General features: G+C 45.9%; 1 protein-coding gene across 2 annotated transcripts in view; it reads left to right on the forward strand.

Annotated features, from left to right (window-relative positions):
- The window catches only part of PPP4R4 (protein phosphatase 4 regulatory subunit 4), a 1,234,696-nt gene extending 1,210,485 nt beyond the window's left edge, over positions 1-24,211 (forward strand). The window contains exons 23-25 of one of the 2 annotated variants that reach the window (XM_069637983.1): positions 33-97; positions 6,200-6,350; positions 23,156-24,211. In XM_069637983.1, the coding sequence (XP_069494084.1) occupies positions 33-97; positions 6,200-6,350; positions 23,156-23,180 (241 nt within the window). In that variant the 3' untranslated portion in view covers positions 23,181-24,211. The remainder of the gene's footprint in view (positions 1-32; positions 98-6,199; positions 6,351-23,155) is intronic. The other variant, XM_069637984.1, reaches the window with a different exon arrangement.
- Positions 24,212-24,551: the final 340 nt, after the last annotated feature.

Here is a 24,551-nt window from a genome sequence, read left to right on the forward strand (position 1 = left end):
ACTACTTAGCATCTCATTGCCTTATCTTTCAGTAAAAGTCCTTCGTGCAATTCTACAGGTCTGGGAATGGGAAAGAGCGTCCTGCTGCCATTTGCTGGTGAGTAGCAACAGTGTCAGTTAAGACCTATTTATTTGAGCGCCTCACTTTAAGAGTCTAATCTGTTCTCCTCGTTATTGATGCTCTTCTTTGGGACTTATGTCCAACCGTGTCATTCTTGATTGACCTGCCTTCATTTTATTACCAGACTGAGCTCCTGAATATCTATTTATATCAACCTGTTATTGTATGAAAATACAGGTTTACGAGTGATCGGTCTGAGTTATAAAGCCTAATACTTTAAATCGGCCAACCTAATCTTCCAATTTCATGCAACAGTTGGAGAAAACAGTCAAACTAACATTTTGGATGTCAAATCAATGTACAAACCTGTATCTCGTGCCTGCATACTTCACAGATAAGTTTCAATCAAAAGACCTTGACTTTTGGTTTGTTGTTTGTTTTTCTAGTTCACATTGAATTTCTTTCCCTCGCGTATGGCAGACACGGGTTTTGCACTATGTGCCCTTCTTCAGGACCAAAAATCAAACCAGTTTTAATCTTGTTGATACCAGGCTTAGGTTGTCTCCCAGTTGGGAGGAATGGCAGGCACGCATGCAGGTGCTGCCTGCAGCATGGTTCAGCTGTAATTTTAGGACGGCATTCCTCGGTGTATGGTCCATGCCAGGATCAGCATTCTGGTGTTACCAAGGTTAAAATAGCTTGAATGATTGACCTTAAAAAAATCCAATTGCTCAAAACATACCTCAGCTATATATTACACAAACAAATTGAAAACAAAGAAAACATTAAGAAACACACCAAAATTCGAGAACATTGACTGAAAGTAATTCATTTGTGGCATGTGCAAGCGCAAAGGAGAAGTTTGTAAATTAATCTATGCCAGTGGACACAGGCAGAGGTCTGCATAATCAACCGTACCACAGCTATAAATAGGTGCACAAGTATATGTGCAGTGTCTGCTCCCCACTCCTCAATACCTTGTATTATACTAAAATGATGTTTCTGTGTCAAAAGCAAAATTATTCAGTGTCTGTGCTGTGTGTAAACTGCCTTAGCAGTGCAGTTTTCATGTACCAGCCTGGAAACCTTGCCAGGAACCCGGGCTAACCTTCTGGAAACCGGAAGGACCGTGATACCTGGAGCGACCACCAAGGGAAACCCTCTGGGGTATAAAAGCCTTGTAGAAAAGCTAGTCGGGAAAGAGTTTTCAGAATATAATGAGGCAGAAAGAAGGATGGGACCAGGAGGGGAAGGAAGTCCAGGGAAGCCTAGGTAAGGATACAAGGAGAGGACTAAGAACAGGAGGGCAGGGAACATAACGGAGCGCCGGCACAGGATAGACTGACCTGAATGTTGCGACACGAGGACGGTCCAGCTTTATCTCCTATTATACTGGCATCTCCATAGATGAACGAGACGTAACAATGCCATCTTGTGCGTGGCGATGTAACGGTACATTGCCGCTATCCTGGTTGCGCATGACACAATGGGCTCAGTCTAACTTTGCCGCTGCAGTAATAGTGTGCCAGTAATTCTGTTTACTGGCACGTTACTGGACCAGCAAAGTACAAGTTTGCCTGTGGGGCACCAAGAGCTGGAGGTAAATCAGGAGCCTTACTGGCAAAAATCGCTGGTTTTACTGGCACCCGTTATACTGGTAAATCTCCCCCATGGAATCCAATGGGATTAACACCCATTACCTGCACTCGTAATCTGGCGGTAATACCGCTGGACTAAGTGCCGGTAACGGTAATGCAGTTTGGTGGTATGTGGGCGGATTTACCGCTCAATACCACTAAACTCGTAATGAGGCCAGAACCTTCTGGAGATGACGCCAGCGTTGCCATAGCGTCCAATGTTTTCCATGGAATCTGACAACAGTGGTCAAACCGATGGTGGCTTTATGTTCTTAGCCCTATCCCTGCTGCACCCTAGTGGATCTATTTATAGCCATAGCTGTTAAACTAGCCTCCACAGGGTTCCGTTGCCTCACCTGCTAGGTAGCTGTGTTGAACTCAAGACTTTACCCCAACAGAGCTGCCCAGTTGTCCAGATAACTGGTTGTATTCATCCGCATTCCCTTCCACTCCCAGAAAACATTTTCCAGTGTTTTTCTAGACCTTGCTCGGGACAGTGGTTTTTCAGGGACCTATAATTTGTATCTGACTTAGTGAGTTGCCGTGTTCTGCCTCCAACTGCAGTTGACGGTCGTCCTCATTTTCTAGGCCTTTGTTTAGATTTGCGTTTGTCTTGCCATCTAAGTTAAATCCAATCTTGGGGCTTTTCAAATAAATTTTGCAGCGTTACTGTTGGGGAGAATTCTCATAAATGTGCTAATTCCCTCCACCTTAGAGACCCCGAACAACTTTGCAGAATTTTGAGAACTTGATTTTTTTACCTGGAGAGAGTGAGACCCTTTTTCCCACTCTCTCATGTATTTTAATGTGACTTTTACCTCTGTGTTCTTTTGGTTATGAAATCTAATCAACTCCAAAGGCATCATCTTTTACAATTGTGGCACAGGGAAGTCAGGTTTAAATACCTTCTCTGGGTTCAACTACTGTTTCCCAGAGCAGTAAAGTGAAATTGACTTTACTTAGCATTGTACTTGCTAGACCCAGCTCAACCTATTTTACAATAGAGTGGTGGAGGGGTTACCTAGTATTCCCTGTGTCTAAATGCTCATGTAACATTTTTTATGTTACCCCTTCCTCAATTGACTGGCTGATGGCAGTGGTTTCGTTTTGATCTACCCTGGTTTGCATTTACCGCGACCGTTCGCGGCTCCTGTAAAGTAACCACGGGAGCCATCTGTTTCAAAATGGCGCACAGCCATCTTTGCTAAAATGGTGTCCTGTCTTCATTTTTTGCCAGGTCTTTGTAGAAAGGTCCTTTTAGAGAGTTTTGGTATCCCTACAAAATATCCCCACCAAAAATATCGCCGTACATATGGCCGTTCGTCTCGCCATAGGTGATATTTTTGGGGGGCATAATTTGTGGGAGGAGGGATTGCGGGGGTGTAGCCCGCACATTTTAAAATAATGCAGGGGTTGTGGGGGTGTCCTCCACAGGGTCCATGGGTCAATATCGCTGCAAAAATATGGGGATATTTTTGTATCGCAATATTTTTGCGGGGATATTAACACATGGAATCAGGGTCTCTGTGTGTGCCAAACCAGGTTTGGTCTTTGTTCATTTCGCCTTTGGCAGGGTTTCCGAGAGAAACCCGCCTCTCTCGCCCGAGTGTCTGGGGTAGGCAGGAAGTGAGGGAGGTGCCCGAAACTCCCTGTACTTAGTCTCCTAGGACACCCAAATGCACACTGTGGTGATTGGCCAGCTAGCTGTCTGGCAAGAACAGTCACCCTGCTGGGTGAGTGACAGCTAGGCTGGAATGAATGGGAGAGAACTGAATAAAAGGCAAGTCTTTTGGCTTGGTAGGCAGAGTCGACCACTGGGTGAAGAAACCAAAGAAGAGCTTGAAGAGGACGCCTGCTGCAACTCCTGGACCGTTGGTTTGCCCGGTGAAGCCCTGCTGCAGTGACTACTTGCCAAGTTTGCATCAACAGAGAAGCCCCTTCAAGGACGACTTCTCCCTTTGAGTTGGTGCAAACAATCCACTCCAAAGTAAGCCACCTGGCCACCCATCTCGGAGCTGGTTGAATTTCCTCAGAGTTGCTGCAGGAACCGTAAAGCCAGGGAGAGGGACACCAGATTGTGTGTGTTACTTTTAAGCTGGCCTAAAGCTTTTTGAAGATCCTCTGGACTCCCACGAAGCAGAACTGACCAAGACTGAGCCCTCTCAGCAGAGTGCGGGACCCCAGAAGCAAGGACAGTCCACATTGACAGCCAGGAACTGCACTTATTGCTATTTTCTGTACCGCAAGGAGCTGAAACGCGAAACAACCACTGAAAGTAAAGTTTGCCGTGTTCCCAGTTTTGACAGTACTGGTGCAGTGCAGGAGTCCCCCTAAGTCCTCCCTCTCGTCTCCATGACTGAGTCCCAGGAACAGTGAGATAGGCAGAGTTGCACAGGAACAGAAGTCATCAGCTGCATCTTTTCTTCTTTACCAAGGTACTGTAAAAGAATTCTAAGAGAACTTACCTCTTACTGTAGAAGTGCTTGTAACTTCCACAACTCACAAGTCTAATCATCTTGTGGCCCTATATTTGATTCTTCTTTTCTTCAAAGGACTCCTAAGAACTTGTGCAAAGATTTTTCCATTACTTACTAGAAGTGCTTTATCCTATCCAAGACTTTTGCCCATTGACGTTGGCTTAGCCTATTGAATTGAATGACTGTTCTGGTGAACTCTAAAAGTAGCTGCACTGCTTAAGAATATTTGTGGTCTCTTGTGTTCTAATAACCTTTGCCCTTTTACCAACATTTAAAGAGTATTCTGAATGCCAACAGTAAGGTATTAATGTCCCCAGCACCCTTGTTACTGAAGTCACCTGTGGGTATAGGTTGTGTCTGTGGGCCATTCCAAAAGGGCCTTGTCTGATTCAGAAACTCAGTGTACAGTATTGAAATATATTTGTGTGACTATTCTATTGCTTCCTTCTGAAGAAGGCTTTATAACTGACTGATAAATTATTAATTGTTTATGCAAGAAACCTTGAGTGTAAGAGTTTATTTGAATACCTGTAAGTGTGAATCTTTGTGTAACTCCACTATAGCTCACATGTCCCACCTTGAGATACGCCTGGCTGCTCAACACGCTACCAAAACTGTGTAGTACAAGCTGATACCAAAGGTTGGGTTTCCCATTCCCTGTAGTCAGAGTTGTTTGTAGTGTTCCCAGAGGGTACTGCATTCAAACTTTGCCTAACAGTTACAAGTGCAGTTTTGCCCTGGTGCAAAAAACATATTCTTTTTTATTTGTTTTTGCACTGGGGCAATGTCTTCTCTAGTGCAAAAACGAATAGAAAGAATTCAGTTTTGGCATGAGGCCAATTTTTGCTCTATTGTTGATACCAAGGAAAATTGCAATTGCACCGGCGCAAAGCTTCTGATTTGCCATTTTTAAAGCCAGACCATGTTCGGGAGAAGGATGATGGAAACTATTCATAAAGCATCCCCTTTTTACTATATGAAAGTCTACCGAGCATTAAGCTCCTATTTCATTAACTATAGTGCTGATTGCTTGGCTATGGGGCCTGCTATGCCTGTCTCTGTGAACCCCCTCAGGGCTCGAGCCAATGGGTGATGACCCTGTGGGAGGGACAGGAAGGAATGGGTGACATGGCTGGGGCAAGCACAGAACCACCTGGCATGGACTTCCTCCCCGCCTGATAGAGCTGAGACATCCTCAAGCTTTTCCCTTGAACCGTCGTCAGTTTCAGTCCCACCACACTTGCCGCATTTACCCTGCTAACGTTAAGACATCCCGCAGTGAAAGGAAAGCGCCTCGAAGACCCAAAGGGCCTGTCATTTATGCAATGTTGCCAGTTCACGGTTTCCTGCCAGCCCTTTTTTCCTGTGAATGATCCAAACTTTCTAATCCTGATTCGTTTGACATTCAGCGACTCTAGAAGGTTTGCCACTAGATTGTTGTCTCTGTCCGCAGATGCTGTGGACTCACTTTCTTTCCAACCCGTTCGTTTTTTTCCTGGTTTATAGTCAAATTTTCGACAGTCATAGTGTCGAAATACAACAGTTTGGACTCAAAAGCATCGAGAAAAAAAATCAAATGCATGTTTTTTTGTGTGTTTTTTTGGGGGGCCCCCCCAAACCACAGTTTTTTGGGGAAAAACATTATTTTTACTATACAAACCCCAAAACAAATTACATAAAAAAATGCATTCGAAAAAAATGTTTCCGATCCTTTTGTTTCGAAAGTATTGTATTTCGAAACTATGCATTCGAAACTTTAACTGGACACTGTTTTTTTTCCTATGTGCACATAGGTGTATTTTATTATGGGCAGGCTTTCAAGCCCAGAATGACCGACACACATGGTTCTGACCTCCTCTGAACATTGCTTGTGTCCTTTGAAAGTGAATTGCAATTGTAGCTAGATGTTTGGAAGTGCAACTAACTTTTATTTTGGCCATTGGGATAACTTAAATATTTGCCCCTAAATCCCTAGTCTAGTTCATTTGTGCGGTCACTGAGGTAATGTCCTGTCTTCATTTCAGATGATTCGTTCAAGCCGCGCACTACCAATGCCAGTGTGAATATGAGCTTCTCTCCCCCTTCTGCCATTGCTTCTTCCTCCCGCAACAGCAGTAATGCGGCAGATCAGAAGACCAATGGGAGCAAAGACATACAGCCACGGAAGATCAGCTTGTAAGTTATTCATTGACACCTCTGCAAACCTTATTGGTTAAAGGTTTCATAAAACATTGCTCTTCAAAAGGAAATTTCAGATGCCCAGTGCAGTTTATCCAATAGCCCTTGCTTTCTAACTTGGTTCCTCATGTGAGCCTTCGTTGAACATAATGAGGCCTTTCGATCTCTATTTTACTTGACTCAGGATCATGCATTTGGGGATTCCATCTCGTAGCCCTCTGCTCTTCTCGTGACTTTTCTCCTCCTCCCCTCATGACTTTTCTCCTGCTCCCCTCTCTATTTTTACTTTCCTCCTACCCCCTCATTTCTGTCTTCCTCACATCCTTGTTTCTCTCTCTCTTCCTTGTCTTTTCACTGCTTCACCACCCTCTCTCGCTCTCTCCCTTTGCCTACTTTTTTCTACCACCTCCAATATTCTGATCTTTATCTGTGCCACTCCTTTCTCTTCCTTGACCACCCCCTCTGCCTCTCTAAATGACTTCTTCTTCTCTTCTCTTTACCCATTCCCCAGCCTTTGTTCTTTATCTCTCTCTTGTTTCCCACCTTCTAGGGCATCTATCTTTATCCTCTTCCTCCCCCAACCCATTCTTTCTCCTTTTCCATTCATCTCCTCCCTCTCTGTCTTATTTACCTCCTTTGATCATCTTCTCCACCTCTGCTATTCTCTCTATCACCCTTCCTCCTCCATTCAGGTGTTTGTGTCATAGGAGCCTGTCTTGTGATTGAGTGATATACGTGTGGAATATAGACCAGATGCTAGTAATCGGCTAGTGGACGACACAGCAGTTAGCCATAGTAATACCACATCAGCTGGCCTTCTTGGACTCGTTCCAAGAGTCTCTGATGATATGGTTGGTTGGTTGGGAGGGCTTGTGTCTCAGCAATTCTACAACACTGTAAGATTTCAAGATTCTGACGTCTCTGTGAGCATGCAAGTAGGTGTTGTAAGGAAGGCATGGTATCAACAGAGACACAGACACAATAGAGGCAAGTTTCGAAAACCTTAATTTTGTAATTTACTGGGGTTGGTGAAAATCCTAAATGGCCCCAACTCTAAAATGGGAGTCATCTCGGCCATTAAATAAACAACAAAACGAGTCCAAGTCAGTCTAGTCAAAATAAAAAGACCTATGCTGAGAAAACCTAACCTTGCCCTCCTTCTCAAATAGCAAATGTGTAAAGGGAATACAAAAAAGGAAAAATAGTCTCCTAAAAGAAATGTTATAAAGACTTGGGTAAGAACTCCCATGCCCACGTTCAGAAGCATGGGGTCTCGAGAGTTTCTTAAAAAGGATAGTTGATGATATAGTTCTATTAGTCTTCCCTCTGCCAGGCTCGAGCCTTTCTCTTTTATCATTCAACTTTTCACTTCATCACAGTTCAGCACAGGCTTCCCTGCACTGAGCTTGAGCCTGCCTTTCTCTTTGTAAGGGTTCCCTTCCCCAGATTCTGTGCTTCACATTTTTTACTGTTGAATACTTTCGAAACTGCATGGATTTTACATAGACCTCTCAACAATCTTCACAACACCAATGATCCTTGGCACTTGTAGTTTCACTTTTGCCCTCTTTGCATCTTTCAGGGTTCAGGTCCTCTTTACTTTTGCCCTCTTGGCAGTTTCCAAAGTTCATATAGATTGAGTGAAAAGCAATCAACTCTCGTTCAGGATCGCAGTTACTTTCTTGCTTTTGTTTCCCGCTTTCCATAACTCACAACATTTCACAGAGACTTTCGAATGTGCGATTCCGCTTCGCAGGACCACTCTGTTACTTGGTATACTTTTCTCAGTCATTCAATCATTGTTCTCTTCATTATGTGTTTTATCTGCACGCACGCAACCTTCAACTCTTGCTATATGCCTCTTTTGCTCTTAACACAAACCAGGCTTTTGTTTACCTTCGCTAACTCAGCGGTTGTGTTAATTGGTTTCTATTTTCAATGCTTTTCTCGTAGTAGTCCAGGCCATTACCAATACCTCCTCTGCTCCTCCCCAACTCAGTTGTTCACCCGGGAGGGTAGCAGGCCATTTGGAAGCACTTTGAAGAATTCCCTTTTCCGCTCACTCGTTTTCACTTGTGGAACGCTTGCGTCTTTCCGAGTGGATGGAATTCTCGCCTGGCTCTCTCTCTCGTTCTCTGCCGCAGCCAATCAGCCCCTTGGCCTTCCAACTTCCATAACATGGTTTGCATTAGCCCCGAAAGAGCTGTTCCTTCCCGCACCCAGCATCGCTCAGAGTGTGCCTTTGCGTGCCACCTTTTATCTTGACAGGGAGTGTTAACGAATGGCAGGTGTATGTAATTTGGATTACGTGCCTGACTCTGCCTGATCTTATTAGAGGGACAGAGCCATTTCAAGTCACTAGAGGTAATCCTTCTGGCCTAATTCCTCATCTTCCTCGTCTCAATAGTGTTGTAAACATGGAGTGGGGAGGAATTATGGCAGTTGTAGTTTCCCATAAAATAAGCAGGGATAGGGGTTAGATTGGTTAGGGAACAAGGGTGATACCATGTCACACCATCAGGTGCTTCACACCCACCCCTGAGGACCCCCACACAGGTGATCCTCACTTGCTTGTCCACCCCCAGGGTCGGGATCCAAAAGCGATGGCCCTTCCCTGGCCATCTGAGTACTCGATCCCTGGGTACTAGACTGTGAAACACCCTCTGGTTTTTCACAGTTTGGGCATGACCCACAGTCCAATGAATGAGGATTGCTTGTGAACCTTTGGAGACAAAAGGTTTCTGTGGCTTGGTTTACAGGTTCCGGGATGGGGTTGGAGGAAAGGCAGACAAAGGCGGGAGGGATCGTTGCCTCTAAACCGAGTGATGTGTGGTGGAAAGGAAAAGGCAGATGCTTTCATCTGCCATACTTTAAATGAAGGCCATACTGTATCAGTCCACTTTAGGACTGGTGCACCCAACTGATGGCAGGTCTCCAAAAAACGCAACCATTCATGCCCTTCCTTGACATACTATTATATTACTATTAGTTATTATTGAGTGCAGGCTTGGATTCGCGAAGCACCAGAGCTCTTTAAAATTCATAGGGGAAAGTACACAGCGAAGGAAGGAGTTTGCAAGGGATCAATACAAGGGAGCAAGGAGTTGATTTAATGGGGGAGAGCAGCCAATTAGGCGGGAAGGGACCTACAAGCAACCTGGGGATGAAAAAGGGGGGAGAAGAACTCTCAGTCTAAGGTTTCCTACCTCAGTTTCTCACCCACTAGCGTTCAAGCAGAAACAAATTAGGCACTATGCAAAGGCCAGTAGGGTTGATGTGTCTATAGGGAAATGAAAACCTGGCATGTTTGACTTGCCAGTCATAATAGTCTTTTTTTGGTACCAGCCATTTCAAATATTTCCTTTTTTCTCTGGGGATCAAAATGCCTCTACTTGGGAGGAGATTTGACCTGGAACTAAGCTTGTGACCGTGTTCCTGGGTCACCTTGGTTCTTATCTTGACCTGTCATGCCATAAATGAGAGAAATTGGAAACTGTCTCAATGCCAGGGAATTCATACATTCTCCAGCATGGGGTCTGGCATGGATTCACATGCTCATGAATATTCCCCGTTGTCAGGCTGGGAATCCTCAGTAAAAGAAAAAACTGTTTCACTTTCAGCATGAAAACTGTATTTCTCCTCTAAACCAATCACTGTCCTCTCGGTCATACTGCCCCCATCCAATGGCAATTCTCTCGTTAAACTCCACCCCTTGTGGCCATCTTCAAATTTTTACTACAGTCCTCACGTTGCTCTCCAAGCTATTTCTGTGCATTTTTGAGTTTTTCCCTTAATAATTAACTCAATTTGACCGATTTTGACGTTTCATTTTAGACTGAATGACAGCTACCGATGTCATGCCCGCGCCGCTGGCGCACGCATTGGCAACCATCATGGACTACTTGGTACTCATTGATCCTTCTAATAATCTTTGAACAACTTCTATTCACGCCTTGGTCTTTTATTTCCATTTGCTCAACTTTGGTTCTTTCTTATTTGATTCAATTAACTACATTTACCATAATGCAACTGGCTACAGTCCTCAATTTCTGGCTATTCTCATTCATCGTTATTGGGACCACAATCCCCAGAAGCCCTAGCGGCCAGTGCTGCTTCCCCCTGCTCAGGACCAGAGAGGGAGGAGGCAGATTGTCTTTAGGTGTGCTGCTCCAGGTGCTGTCAATTAGCCTGCCTCAGAACAGGGCAGGGCTGTATATAAGCAGCTGCCTGCAGGAGCACAGTGTCTTGCATCTTGAGATCTCCCCGCTCCTGTTTGCCTTGACCCTCTACTTTGTATGCTGTTCCTGTTGCTGCTTTATCCTGTTTTGATCCAGTGCCCTTCCCGGGCTCCCTGCCTTGCAGCCAATCTCTCTCCGCTGCCTTCTACCTACAGCCCTTGTCCTCCGGGCTTCCTGCCTTGCAGTCTACTACAGTCCTCTGCAGTCCTCTACAGTCAGCGGCCCTGCTCCTCTGGGCTCACTCCTTGCTGCCCTGCTCATCTGGGCTCCTTGCCTTGCAGAGTGCCTCACTCCAGCTGCCTACAGTCCTTGTCCTCTGGGCTCCCTGCTCTGCAGCCTGCCTCACTCCGGCTGCCTACAGTCCTTGTCCTCTGGGCTCCCTGCCCTGCAGCCTGCCTCACTCTGGCTGCCTACCGTCCTTGTCCTCTGGGCTTCCTGCCCTGCAGCCTGCCTCACTCCGGCTGCCTACAGCCCTTATCCTCTGGGCTCCCTACCGTGCAGCTTGCAACCTTCTGCTGTCTCCAAGCCCTTGTTCCCTGGGCTCCCTACCTTGTAGCCTGCACCTCTTCGCTGCCTACAGCCCTTCTCCTCTGGGCTCCCTACCTAGCGGCCCTATTCTTTTGGGCTCTCTGTCTGTCGCCTACTACTAATCTCTCTCTGTCCTGTTCTTCTGGACTCCCTGCCTTTCAGCCTACTACAGTCCTCCGCAGTCCAATACAGTTTGCCTGCACCTTGTACCACTCTTGACTGCAGACCTGCTTCCTACTTGCAGCCTTCTGTTTTCCTGACTGCTGCTCCTTGTTCTCTTCCTTGAGTCCTCTGTACTCCACCTTAGGTTATCTATTTCAGTCTAACTGCCTTTCCTTCATTTCCTTCTGCTAGATTGCTCATTGACTTCCTTTTCGCTGGATATTTCTGTTCTTGTCTTCTCATGTGTCTTATGTAATCCCTTTGTACAGAGCTTGCCTGTTGGTTTCCGGCAGGAAACCTCTGCTCCTTCCTTTGTCGCGTTTTCAGTGTTACAGACACCCACTGCTGCTGTTCTCAGCCATGAGCATACAGCGTGGGCCTCTGTTATAGCAATCTGTGCAGAAGGCTGGAGTTTCCTAAGGTTCGTGGAACACTCTTTCCCATTTCAGCATACACCCCAAGAGGGAATCCAGTTTGTTTGTACCTTTGTATCTTTTGCCCCTTTTGGCTCACAGCTACTGTTTCCTACTCTTCTTTCTTGTTGAACTTCCTGCTGTGTGTGCTTATCTGCTACCTTACCTCAGCACAGCCACCCAAACCCTACTTAGGTACCCTGTGCCATTCCTGACAACCGACTGCGAGAACCCGCAGCCAACGAAGATCTTCATCCGTTGCGGATTGTCTATCGAAGTTTCTAGAAGGCTCGGTCTTGGGTCTACTTCACACCTTTCGTCCATGTTCGTGGAGGAGGGCAGGACCCTCTTCAAACTCTGTGGATTAAGAGATGTATTCATAGAAGATCGACATCATCAATGCCTTTATTGCCCACATCCAGACCACGATGAGGAAGGATGCAAGGTGTACCAAGAAAGATCACTACAGCAGGCTGGCAGCATGGCTCAAATCGAGCAAGGCCTCTGACTCGGCCACTGGGCACGGTCATGCCTCACCCAGGACCGCCCGGTCCAAGGAGCTAACTCCCCCCGGGAAGAGGTTGAGATCCTTTGAGGGCGCCCTACCCGCGGGGGTCCAAGAGAAGGCCAAGCTATGCAATGCTGGTTCCGCTGGGTTCTCCGCTGATCTGGATCCCAAGTCGAGCAGACCGCATTTGCCATGGCCATCATCCTCCACGGTGAGCCTCCCAGCAAAGGAGGCCTCTTCCAAGAGAAAGTCCCTGACCCTGTCTAAACTCTGTTTACCAGCGGACAACCTGACGAGTGAGAAGTCTGGGTAGGACCCTTCAAAACTAACTAAGACCTCTCGGCTTTCCAAGTCAACCACTTCGATGACGGGTCCTTCATTGAGCGCCTCGATGGGCATATCGTCGACAAAGTCAACGACGACCACCACGACAGCATTGAGGGAGAGCGGGTCTATGAAGGCAGTGCCTACGACGGCCACACCACGTGTGTCCTTACACCGGAGGCGTGCCAGCTGTAGAAGCAGCAGCGACCCCAGGGATGGGCAAAGGCCCTGTAACCGCACCGACCGAGAAGCATCGAGAGAAGGAAAGAGAGGAGGACAAGGCCCCCCAGACTGAACCTCCACGGGATGTGGACGCACGTACTGCTCCACAGAAAACGGTGCAGATTTATACAAGCTCTCAGGAAAACAACAATGATCTTCCTGATGACTACTATGCAGACTATGAAGGAGGGGGAGACCCTGAGAGCGGGGAGCCTTTGTCTCCTGTGCGCAAGATGAGGTGTGTCAATCCGGACCCTGCATCACTGGCTCCTTACACCCCTCAACCCAGGCACATGTTTCTAGATATTCTGATGACTCTACACACACTGGTCACAGAGACCCAGCAGTGGCTGCCCCAAACACCGGGGCCTGCTCCACCACAGGACCATCAGAGGCCTCGGAGGTTGAGCCATCTTCATCGGAAGAGACAGTCTAAGGAGGCGGCTGGCCACCACTGCCACATCGCGACCGGACTCCACCCGCAGCTCCGGCACCGCACACGGACACGGTTACTATGGTGACAGGCACCTATGAGGAAGACGACTACGTGCCAGCTGACGGGAAAACACTGCATGCGGACGAGCCCTATAGGGCCTCCCCACCGGACAAAGTTGGATCCTTTCATTCCATGATGTCCAGAGCCCCTGACCTTTTTCATTTAGTACCGTAAGAAACCAAGAAAGAAGGGTTCCTGTACCAGCAGCGTGAGTCCAGAAGAAAGACCATCATGTCTGTTCCCTTTCTGAATGATATCTGGGAGGAGGGCTTGGCATTAATGAAGAACCAGAGTACGGCCCGCCCCCGCGTGACAGACTGGAGAAAAAGTACAGGGTACCAGATTCATCACCCAGGTGCTTAAGATCTCAAACTTCCTCCGACTCAGTGGTCTCAGCTGCAGCCAGGGAGCGCTCGGGGAACCCATCGTCGGCATCCATGGTGCTTCCGGACGAGGAGGAGAAGAAACTGGACACAATGGGCAAGAGAATAATCTATACAGCAGCCTCCACCATCAAGGCAGCTAATGCCCTAGCCGTTTTGTCACAATATGACCGGGAACTATGTTACAGGCTGGAACCTATTCTAGACTTCCTGCCTGAGGACTAGAAGTTTGAGGCACTAGCCCTGTTTCAGTAGGGGGAGGTGGCCTCGTACCATGTCATTACAGTGGCGGTGGACATCGCAGGCATGGGTTTCCGCCAGATGGGGAACAGCATGTCCCTTCATCGACAAGGGTGGTTGAAGACCACAAACCTCTGCCAGGACATTCAGGCAAAGGTGCTAGATATGCTGTTCGACGATGAAAACCTCTTCGGCAAGGCCGTCGATGAATCTCTGCAAGCCATAAAGACTGACTCTGAGACGGCATGCTCCCTGGGAACCCTCCAACAATGTTGACTGTCATCCTTTCGTTCGTTCAGAGGAAAGCCCGGCAGATCCTCTAAGCGATATACTGCCCGTATCGGCAGCCTTCCCGCTCCTCCACTCAAGAAGCTTACAGTGGTCGCTCTCAGGCTTACGGCAGCTGGGGACAGTGTTGCTGCCGCCCACAGGGCAGGGCCCTGACCCCCAACAGGTCTGAACTGGCCCTGGCCATTTGGCCCCCACTCATGCACCCCAGAGGGAGGCCGGCTGGCGAAGTTAATCAGTGCATGGAAGAAGATCACGACCAACAGATGGGTGCACAACACTCTCGAACAGGAGCACACTTTGGAGTTCCAACGCAGGTGTCCTTGTATTCCACCGGTATCTCAACAGGAACAACACAGGCCACAGCTTCTGCAAGAAGTGCGTGACATGTTACAGAAGAGGGCAATAGAACTCATTCCCCAGCACCTCCGGTGCTCCGGAGTATACTCCAGATACTTTCTGGTTTGAAAGAAGACAGGTGGTTGGAGGCCAATCCTGGATCTGCATTTTCTCAACAAGTACTTAAAGTCCCAGAAGTGCATGATAGTCACGTTACAACACGTGCTCGACCAGCGGGAGGAAGGAGATTTTTTAATGTCGTATCTGAAGGACGCCTACTTCCACATCCCCATTCACAAGAAGCACCGAAAATTCCTACGATTCGTGGTTCAGGGGCAGCACTATCCGTTCAAGGTGTTTCCCTTCGGCCTAAAATCATCTCCAGGGGTCTTAACAAAGTGCTTGGCCCCAGTGGCAGCGTATCTTTGTCTGCAGGGCATCCAGGTGTACCCTTACCTGGACGATTGGCTCTTTCGATCCTGCTCCCACGCTCTGGTGAGCAAGCACACATCAAGGACTGTACGTCTGCTGACGGAGTTGGAGTTCTCGATAAACCATCCAAAGTCCTGCTTTACGCCATCTCAGAAAGGCTGTTTCTGGGTGTCCAGCTCAACACAGTAGCGTGTTTGGTGTCCACCTCAGAGGAGAGGGTGGTGTCCATCCAGGGAAAGGTACAGCATTTGTCATTGGCACAGACAGCCATGGTGTGAGCCATCAAGTCGCTTCTGGGCATGATGTGCTCCCGCATCAGCCTCATCCGCCTCTGCAGACTACAGATGAGACCACGTCAGGCGATACAGTGGTGGGGCGTACAACCGCATCTCATCAAGGGGATTTTGTTTCAAGTTCCGTCTTACCAGGAGACAGTCACCATGGATGCTTCTCTAGAAGGCTGGGGACCCCAAACCGGGCAGTTGCACGCCAGAGGCCTCTGGCAGCCGGAAGAAAAGGGCCTCCACATCAACGCCATGGAAATTGGGGCCGTATTCTGGGCTCTCAAGTCTTTTCTTACGTTGTTGAGGGGGAAGGTGATGAGGATCTTCACGCAAACACCACTACCATATTCTACATCCGGAAGCAAGGTGTGAACCCGCTTGCCGGCCCTCTCCAAGGAGGCCCAGGATCTGTGGCACTGGGCCAATCGTCAGGACATGTTCCTCATCCCTTTTCACCTGTTGGGCGTCAAGAACACCATTGCATACTCGCTCAGCAGGGAGCTGCGTTCTTGCCATGAGTGGGAGCTTCGCCAGGACCAGGTGCACCTTCTGTTCGACGAATGGGGCCAACCCCAGATCGATCTCTTTGCGACAGCAGCAAACTCCAAATGCCACAAATTCACCAGCAGGTTCCCTTAGCCAAGAAGCATGGAGAACCCGCGTTCTCGTTCCTGTGGGAGGGACTGTTCTTGTACGCTTTCCCTGTTTCCATTACTGCTACATGTGATCAACACACTCAGACATTGTCACTGCAGGATGATACTCGTCGCCCCAGTGTGGCCACGACAAATCTGGTAGCCGGACCTACTGCGTCTGTCAGTGGCCCCGTCCATCAGGCTGCCGCTGCTCCCAGACCTTCTCGCCAGAGAGGAAGGGGCGATTCTGCACCACGACCCAGAGTCGCTGAACCTAAAGGCATGGCTCCTGCAGCCCTAGAGTTTGGGCATTATGCTTTACCTGTGGAATGTAAGGACATTCCCCCTGCACCCACCCCCACTGCGCCCTCCCTCTGCACTTGCACGTTCTGAATGCTCAAAAGGCATAGGCATACAAACCACAAGGCACCAAAACAACCAGGCTTTACAATGCCTCTGTCCAGCCTGTCCTTTAGCACCACTGCCTCGGTAGGGCTATGTTACTGCAAGATATAGCCTGACCTATGTGCAGTATCCTGCCAAGACCTACCCTGTAACACACCATAAACCACAACCAGGGCCCCGGAAAATGGGATCCTTGACACATAATGCTGAGCCTAATGAACAATGAACCTCTGACCGGGCAAATCATAACTTACTCCGGTCCAACCTGTAAATCTACCTGAGAGTACCGCTACCCCGAAACATGAGGACAATCACTGCCAGCACATCCAGCCCCAGAAAGTAACCAGGAACAGTGAGCTCCTCAGAGTACATCATCCACTACAGACACTCGCCTCTCCTACCTCTATGCTCACTCTCCACTTTACACCAACAAACAATAGAGCGCAACTATGCCTCTCAATCAATTTCTGCCTAGCTGCTCACATACGAAAAATTTCCCCATGAACACCTCAACAACCTGTTAGAACACAGCTATACCCCACAAATAAATTGGCCTAGCTGCACACATAAACGTCCTACACAGGCCTAATGCTGCCAGAATGTAGTCTCGGAGACCAACCACCTGATTGCACACATTCGAATGATGTCTCACTACCACCCCACCTAGTGTTAGGATGCAGCCACCATTATGCAAATCACACTGGCTGCACACATTAGTGCACCCAAGCAGTGTATTCTACCTACTCTCTCGACTGACCTGGACTATAGTCCCGAAGGGCGTTCAACCCACAAGTGCTTTGAGATTATACCAATGATATATAGGGTGCTATATAAATGCCAAATAACATAACATAGCGGGTTTGTCCTCTTTTTCCCCTTCTTTTGTATTTATTTTTAATGTATTTTAATGTGTCTCATTCCCATGTCCCCTCCCTGTTGCCCTGTTGGCACTTTGAAACAGAATTCAGTTGCTGTAAAAATGCCTAACAAACAAACAATAATTAAATAAATAAACATTCTGGCCAAGGCCATAGTCTCTTCATAGTTGACGTGCTATGGCCATAAGTGGAAGCGCTTCTTCGTGTGGTGCCAGGCTCAGAAGTTTACCCCTCTGCGTGTCACAGCCCTGCAGCTCCTTCCATACTTGCTTTCCTTGGCCAAGGCTGGACTGGTTCACACCTCTATCAAGGTTCACCTCGCTGCCATATCCCGTTACACCAGGTAGGCCTTCTCTGTGGTTGCACAGACTTGTCAAGGAGTTCCTCAAGGGGCTCTTCAGGACTTTTCTGCCCCAGCTTGGGAGCTCAATATGGTCCTGACTAATCTCATGGGTGCGCCCTTTGAGCCTATGCATCAACCCCCGCTCAAGTTGCTCTCGTGGAAGACCGCATTCCTCGTGACTATCACCTCGGCCATGCAGATCGGGGAGATCGAGGCCCTGTCTTGCAAGCAGTCTTACTTCTCTTTCCACGCTTCAACGGTGGTACTGCGTACACACCCCACCTTTAGACTGAAGGTACTGTCAGAATTTCACCTTAAAAATCCTTTCTTCTTCCCAAATCCTTCTTCGCCAGTGGAGATGGCACTGCATTTCCTGGACGTTGCTCGTGCATTGAAGTTCTACGTGGCACGTACAAAGAATTTTTGGAAGACTTCTCCATTGTTCATCAACTTTGGAACTGTAAATCAGAGAAAAGACTTGTCAAAGGGATACATCTTCAGGTGGCTCTCTGGCTGCATCATGCACTGTCATCGGCTGGCTAACAGACCTCTATCAGGCCGGTCAAGAGCCCACTCCACCAGACCTGTTGCTGAAATGGCAGCGTTTCTCTCTGTGGTGCCCCTGCTCAACATCTCCATGGCTTCTACGCTGAGGTCCACGCACACCTGTTACGCTCACCTGGTCTCTGTGGAGGAGTTGGGGCACGGTAGCAGCCCTCCCTGAACTTGAATCAACCCCTTCAGGCCTCTCCCTCAGTAGAAAAGCTGTAAGCGGTGGTACGTGGTGATACTGCTCCTGCGTGGAGATAAGTGTGTGTGAGTGCGCCAATCTGTGATTGTTGTACCTCTCAAACCCTTCACTCCAAAGTAAGGTTTCTGTGAGCGCATGCCGGCCCATAAAGCTTACCTGTGAATTATGGAAGATAAGCTCTCCGTCCTGCTACTTCTGGCAGGGGTGCGTCGAATGGGATCTAGTTCCTTCATTGATCCCTGATAAGGATTAGTCAAGTCCAGCTGCGACTATGCTTCTCCTTATGATTGGTAAGTCTTTCTTGAGCTCTTGTGGTGCTGTTCGTTCTGTTTAATGTCTTTATATGTTGCTCTTATTTATGCACGCAATAATGTCTCTCTTCTGTTTTCTTCCCTTAGATGGAAATGCTGCCTCAATGCAGCTGTGAGACGCAAGATGCTGCCGGATGGAAGATGGATGCTACCGCAATGTTCGACAGCAGGTAAGTGATGGTTTAAGGAAAGCGCAAAGTATGGCGAAGCGCAACCTTAAACGGACTTTTTTTCGATGTCTAACCTTGTTTTCTGTTTTTCCTTGCAGGCGCTGCTGTCGACGATGGAGCGTGTCGTGCTGCGGTGCCAAGATGAAGATTTCAGCGTTCTGGAAAGTGTAAAGATGAGTACTTGGTTCGCCAAAGAGATATAAAGGTAAGAACAGCTTCCCCCAGTTGGTAAGTATGCTGGCAGGAAGCAGGATGTCCAGGAAGCAGGATCTTCAAAGGTAAGTCTGACCTCAGGCGACGGTGAGCGTTACGCTGCTTGCAAGTGCAGAATAACGCGAAGCGTCTGTCTTGAGGATTGGGCAGCTTATATAGCAGAGATCGTGGGCACGCCCATTAGAGCCGGCTTAACAGCCACACCCTGCCACTCCTAGAGAGTGAACACGTGCGAAGGCAATCCATTAGCAGCCACACCCAAGAATACACTTGGGGCTGCTTAATGGATGGAATGTTCAAGGTTAATGCATCCTGCTTAATGGGTGGAATGGTCAAGGTTAATGCATCTGAAGTGCTATGTCCATAGTAAAAGCTTTTTGGTGTTAAATGGATGTTCTTGTTTACTTTTGTTCATGAGCCTGGTGCCAAAGGCGCCAGGACAGTGTCCACCCAGGTCTCCTGTGCATGCGACCCCTGTGTGCCTGTGCCCCTGACTTCATGACCATGACGCACCTTCACAAGGTTCTACTGCATCGACAGGAATTCCAGGGAGGAGTCCCGGGTCGGGCAAGCGGTGCTACGCAACCTGTTCACTTGAGGTGAGTCTGTTCCAGGGTTAAGTCTTACTACTTCTGTTGATCCGTGTCACCTCCTGTGGTTGTGTATTGTACTTCTATTTAATCTTTATTCATGAGCATGTGAATCTGTGCCAGACCAAATGCTGGAGAAGTTTTAAGTTGCTTACCTGTAACTCTTGTTCTCCAGCATGGATCTGACATGGATTCACATGTAAACCCTCCCTCCTTCCCCTCTGTGGCTCTTCTGGCTTTTTACTGCCACTTTACATGCTTACCAAATCTTGGCCATCAGGGGTGGAGTCTAGGGAGAGGACTGTCATTGGATGGTGCCAGTATGACCCAGAGACAGTGATTGGTTTAGAGGAGAAATACAGTTTTCAAGCTAAAAGTGAAACTGTTTTTTCTTCTACCGAGGTTTCCTAGCCTGACGACAGGGAATATTCATGAGCATGTGAATCCATGCCAGACCCATGCTGGAGAACAAGAGTTACAGGCGAGTAACAGAAACCATATAAACTACAATGAGCCCTTCCGCCTGTGCAGCAATTCCTGCCACAAGGCTAGATCCATCAAGGTTTCGGGGACTTGCATTTTATGATGTTAGCACTTATCATACAGTGCCTGGGATGTGACCTCGATGTATTTGGCACTGAAAAGTGTTATAAAACCAGAGAGGTTTTATCTACTCTCTTTTAGTTATGTGTTTGGAGGAGTGACCAAGTGTGATTCTCAGGAGTCCATTCCCTGCCATGTATTAAGGTTAGCCGCACAAAATGCATTTGACTGCATTAAATCTAAATGCCGGACATTGCCAGGGTTACTGGTTATCATAAAGAAACAGCATGGGTGAGCTCTTGGGGACCAGACCTGGAATCCTCCCTACCCCTATTCAGCATTTGAATACTAGCCATGTACTTTGTTGCACATTTATATTCAGCACAGATTTCCATTATATTAGCACCATAAAAACACATGTAAATGACATACCTTATGTGCTCAAATTCTGTTCTCTGCTTTTTCTCTTGACCATGATGGTAATCTTGGGCAGATCACTTTACCACCTAATGTCCCAGTTCCTTTGTTCTCCTCTAAAAAACTGGATTGCTTGGATATGGGAAAAATTCCTCTAGTGGTATTAAAAATTGGATATTTACGTCTGCATTGCATTTGACGGTTTAGTGGTTACAGTTAACCTGACGGGAGATGTTGTAAAAGTAATCTTTTGAAGAAAAATATCAAACTGCAGGCAAAAAGGATTGAAAAGAAGTGCTCAAAGTATATCAAAGCATAAAATAAGCAGTGTTGCATAGCAATTTGCTATGCAATTCTGTAGCTTTGCTAATTAAATTGACACTTGTGTAGCAAAGTTAGCTATTTAAGTTACACTGTTCAATGTAAGGACTGCTTACCCTGAATTTCTTTCTGCCTCTCAAGGCTCTCGCCACCTTCTTTGCTGTTCACTGCAAGGTCAAAGGGGCTAATGGAGAGAGAGTGCAATACTAATCATCTCCTTAACTCTTAGGTGCCAAAGGCATGTGCGGGAGTCCTAGGCAAGATTTTATTTCTTTTTCAACCAATTGAAAACCAGAAGCAATCTGGTTGACACTTTTATTAAGCTAACTATATCCTCTTTGGCAAAGACCAGGATGTGTAACTTTATTAAAACAGTCCTGCAATTCCATTCCTGGCAATTTAAGTTGTTGCATAATGCATAACTACAGTATTGCTTTTGTAAAACGCTTTGTTGTCTCCATGGTTTACCGCAACGTTTAGGTTAGTGTATCTAAATCTGAACTAGATTTTGTTTTTGTTGGGGAAGATGCATCACATTGATGAGTGAACCCTTTTTTGAGAATGTATAAAATCACACAACCGACTGCTTTTAATGGTACATCTAGTTCTGTAAACTGCTGGTTGCATTTATCTGTGCCTGGTACTCAACGCATGAGCGGTTTTATACCAGTTACCCTGAAAGTGAGATGGCAGCAAACTAGAATATTCTGCCTAGTTGGACCTGTTCACTGCCTGCTGTGCCATCTGATCTGCTTAGTCTCTTACTTTCATTCCTCTTGGATAATGAATACACAAGACTTACTAGATATTTACTCAAAAGCATAATCAATAGTTCCATCCAGACTGTACATCGACACATTTACTGCAATACCACACACTGCAGTTAGCTTCCAGAGCTCACTTTGCTCAATGATTATGATTACCTTATATATTGGCATCTGCGGGAGAGAGCCGGGCAAACTGTTTTCAGAGCCTTTCTGTCATATCTATTTATTTGTCTCCATTCATGCAGCTGACCTTTTGTGTTTTACGGGCACTCAGCCAGAGCTCGCAAAGTCCTCTCACATAGTCAAGTAGATTTTATGAAGGGCGAATAATATTTCTAGGGGATGTTTGAAACATTTATGTAACATTTATTTTTTTGCAGTAAATGTCAAATAAGTTTCACTGCACACAGCTGGCAACAGTGTGCCAAATATAAAGTGGGTTTGTGGTGACATGCACAGTTTTACATAAAGCGCATTTACATTTTTTGTCACCCGGTGCTATGGGTTGTGTGCATTTCTTTTAGGTAGGTAAACTAAGTTACTTAATGCAGGTCTAGAGTAATTTTTAAAGAATTTCAACGTCCTGATTCGTTTCACTAATATCTTCACCAGTAAATAAAAATGCTGTATTGATGCTCATTGTATATTTTTGATGTAAGTAACTTCTGGTGACATTACAAATATTAGTACAACATTGCTAATCAAATGGGTGTGTTTGCTAATCAAGAAATGTTAATGCGGAAACTCTGCTAATCCATTTTTTTAAACTCATTTATGCCTTGTATATCATACAGTATGTATTAAAAGAAGCGCATGCATTTGTATGCAAAGGAAACAGTTGGTCTTTGAAGTTGCTGCATTGAGCTTTTGACACTGACAGCAATGGATTTCTTCTCCTTCCACAGTCGTTTATGTAATGATTTTCATATGTTCTGCTTATTGTTCCCTTTTATACAATGAAATGCACATTTATCATAACCTCTTTTGAAAGACTGGTTAAAGGCAGTGGAATGTAGCTGATACACACAAAAAAGTGACATGACCACTGTCTGCATTCACTGCGAGCGGTTTGTTTTGTATAGTATTCGCCTGGGTTCTCTTTCGGGAGTGCCGCTGTGCTACCCAGGAGCCAAAACTAGGAACCACCAATTTTGGGAGATACACAACTACACAGCCCATGTAATTGGTCATGACTGACTTCAGCACTGATTGCAAGGTGTGCTGACCCTGACGGCTTATAAATATATAAGAAGCGTTTGAGGTTACAGGTTTACTGTAAATATACCTTTGATACAACACTTCTAAGACCTGAAGAATTGTAAAGTAAAGGTCTATAGGGTACATTTAAGTACCTATATTGTCATGTGATCTAATCAGCAAATAGAATGAAGTGTTCCTCTGCCAGCCTATTAAAAAACCCTTTGTGATTTCAAGATTTTTATTAATGGTATGTAAATATGCTTTCATACTGTGCCAAATCACGGTTGCAGTCGTTTCAGAGGGCCTAGGTTTGTGTGTGTAGTTTATGAATATGCATTAAGGAAATACATGTTTTCAGTGTAGCCAGTCTTTCTCATATTTGTTTCCTGTTTTTAATTTAGAAAAAACAGAAAATCAAATGCGTAGAACGTTCGTCAGGAAGTGGCGCACACCAAAGACAACTGGAGGCCAATTGGGCACTTCGTCATCAGAAGCAGCAGCTCGTGCAATGAATTGAACGGATATATAAAAACCATGCACATTACACTTTTCCTGATAAAAATGTCATATTTGGAACCCGATCCGGACCTTGCCGGCACAGAAAAAAATGGTGGTTCGTAGTGAAGCCGGTGCTGACCTGCGTTTTTCTTAAACCTTTTGGTTTTTCTACATGTGTTATACAGTACTGAAGCTAATGGCCTAGTGTGTCCAATGTAGGCCATATAATGTTTTTATTTTCAGGGCAACAATGAGGCAATATTGTATTAATAAAATACCTTTTATGCATATCTCATGGAGCTCACAGTTCGATGCCTAGAAAGCATTGTCGTGACGAAGGATTGCTTGGTGTATAGACTTTAATTTTCTTTTTTAAACATGTTTGTAACAAGGCAGTTTGCATATGGTATTATTTAAGGAACACAATCTTCCAACGCGGAAGACTATTTTTAGAAAAATCACCATATGAACTATTATTGTTCCTTTGTCAGTATAATAGCCCAGTGTTTCACAGAATGTTTTTTGTTTTTGTAAATACTTTTATTTTCAAAATATGTTTCTGTATTTAGTCAGTGAACATGACAAAACGTTTTATTAGGTATTATTTAAAATCCCAAACAACTCCTCAAATATGTATGTCTGTATTATTGCTTATCTACTCAAAAATATTTTATGGTACAGAAAAATTGATAGTTATGTTTGCAAATGATTAAGCATTAATAATGCAAAAGGAGAAGCTAATGTGAGTTTATTGACCTTGAATGGAACTTTGTTTTTTATTTAGTTGATACCATGTAAAATAAAGATTATCTAATTGGTGAATGTATATACAATATTTGTGTGATTGCTTTAAACAAAGTTAAATAATGAACATTTTATGCAGCACAAGCTTTAGGAAACACATTCCCTGCATGACTACAAAATAGCCATGATTTTTAATTTAAGATAAGATAATAAAGGTATTTTACCAAATATGTGAAATGAGATTATTTTCAGCAGGTAAATTGGATACATTTCTTTTTCATATCTATTACTTTGCAGGGTGTTATGTGTTGCTATTTGCTATTTTTTTTATGCTAAGAGATGTGCTTCTCGCTGCCCATTTGTGTCACAGTTGTTGGTATAGTTGTTATTGGAGGGAATATTGTGCATAAGAGAATCTGCATTGGTACCTGCATATTATTCCCATGTCCCTCTGAAATAACAATATCTGCTTTTACTCTGAACATTACATTGGGGCAGTATTCCCAGAAACTGTCATCTAACGATGGAACAAGATGTCAGCATCGTCTGAAATGC

This window comes from Ambystoma mexicanum, chromosome 14 (genome assembly GCF_040938575.1).
Source record: "Ambystoma mexicanum isolate Mex_15411 chromosome 14, UKY_AmexF1_1, whole genome shotgun sequence".
Lineage (NCBI taxonomy): Eukaryota > Metazoa > Chordata > Amphibia > Caudata > Ambystomatidae > Ambystoma > Ambystoma mexicanum.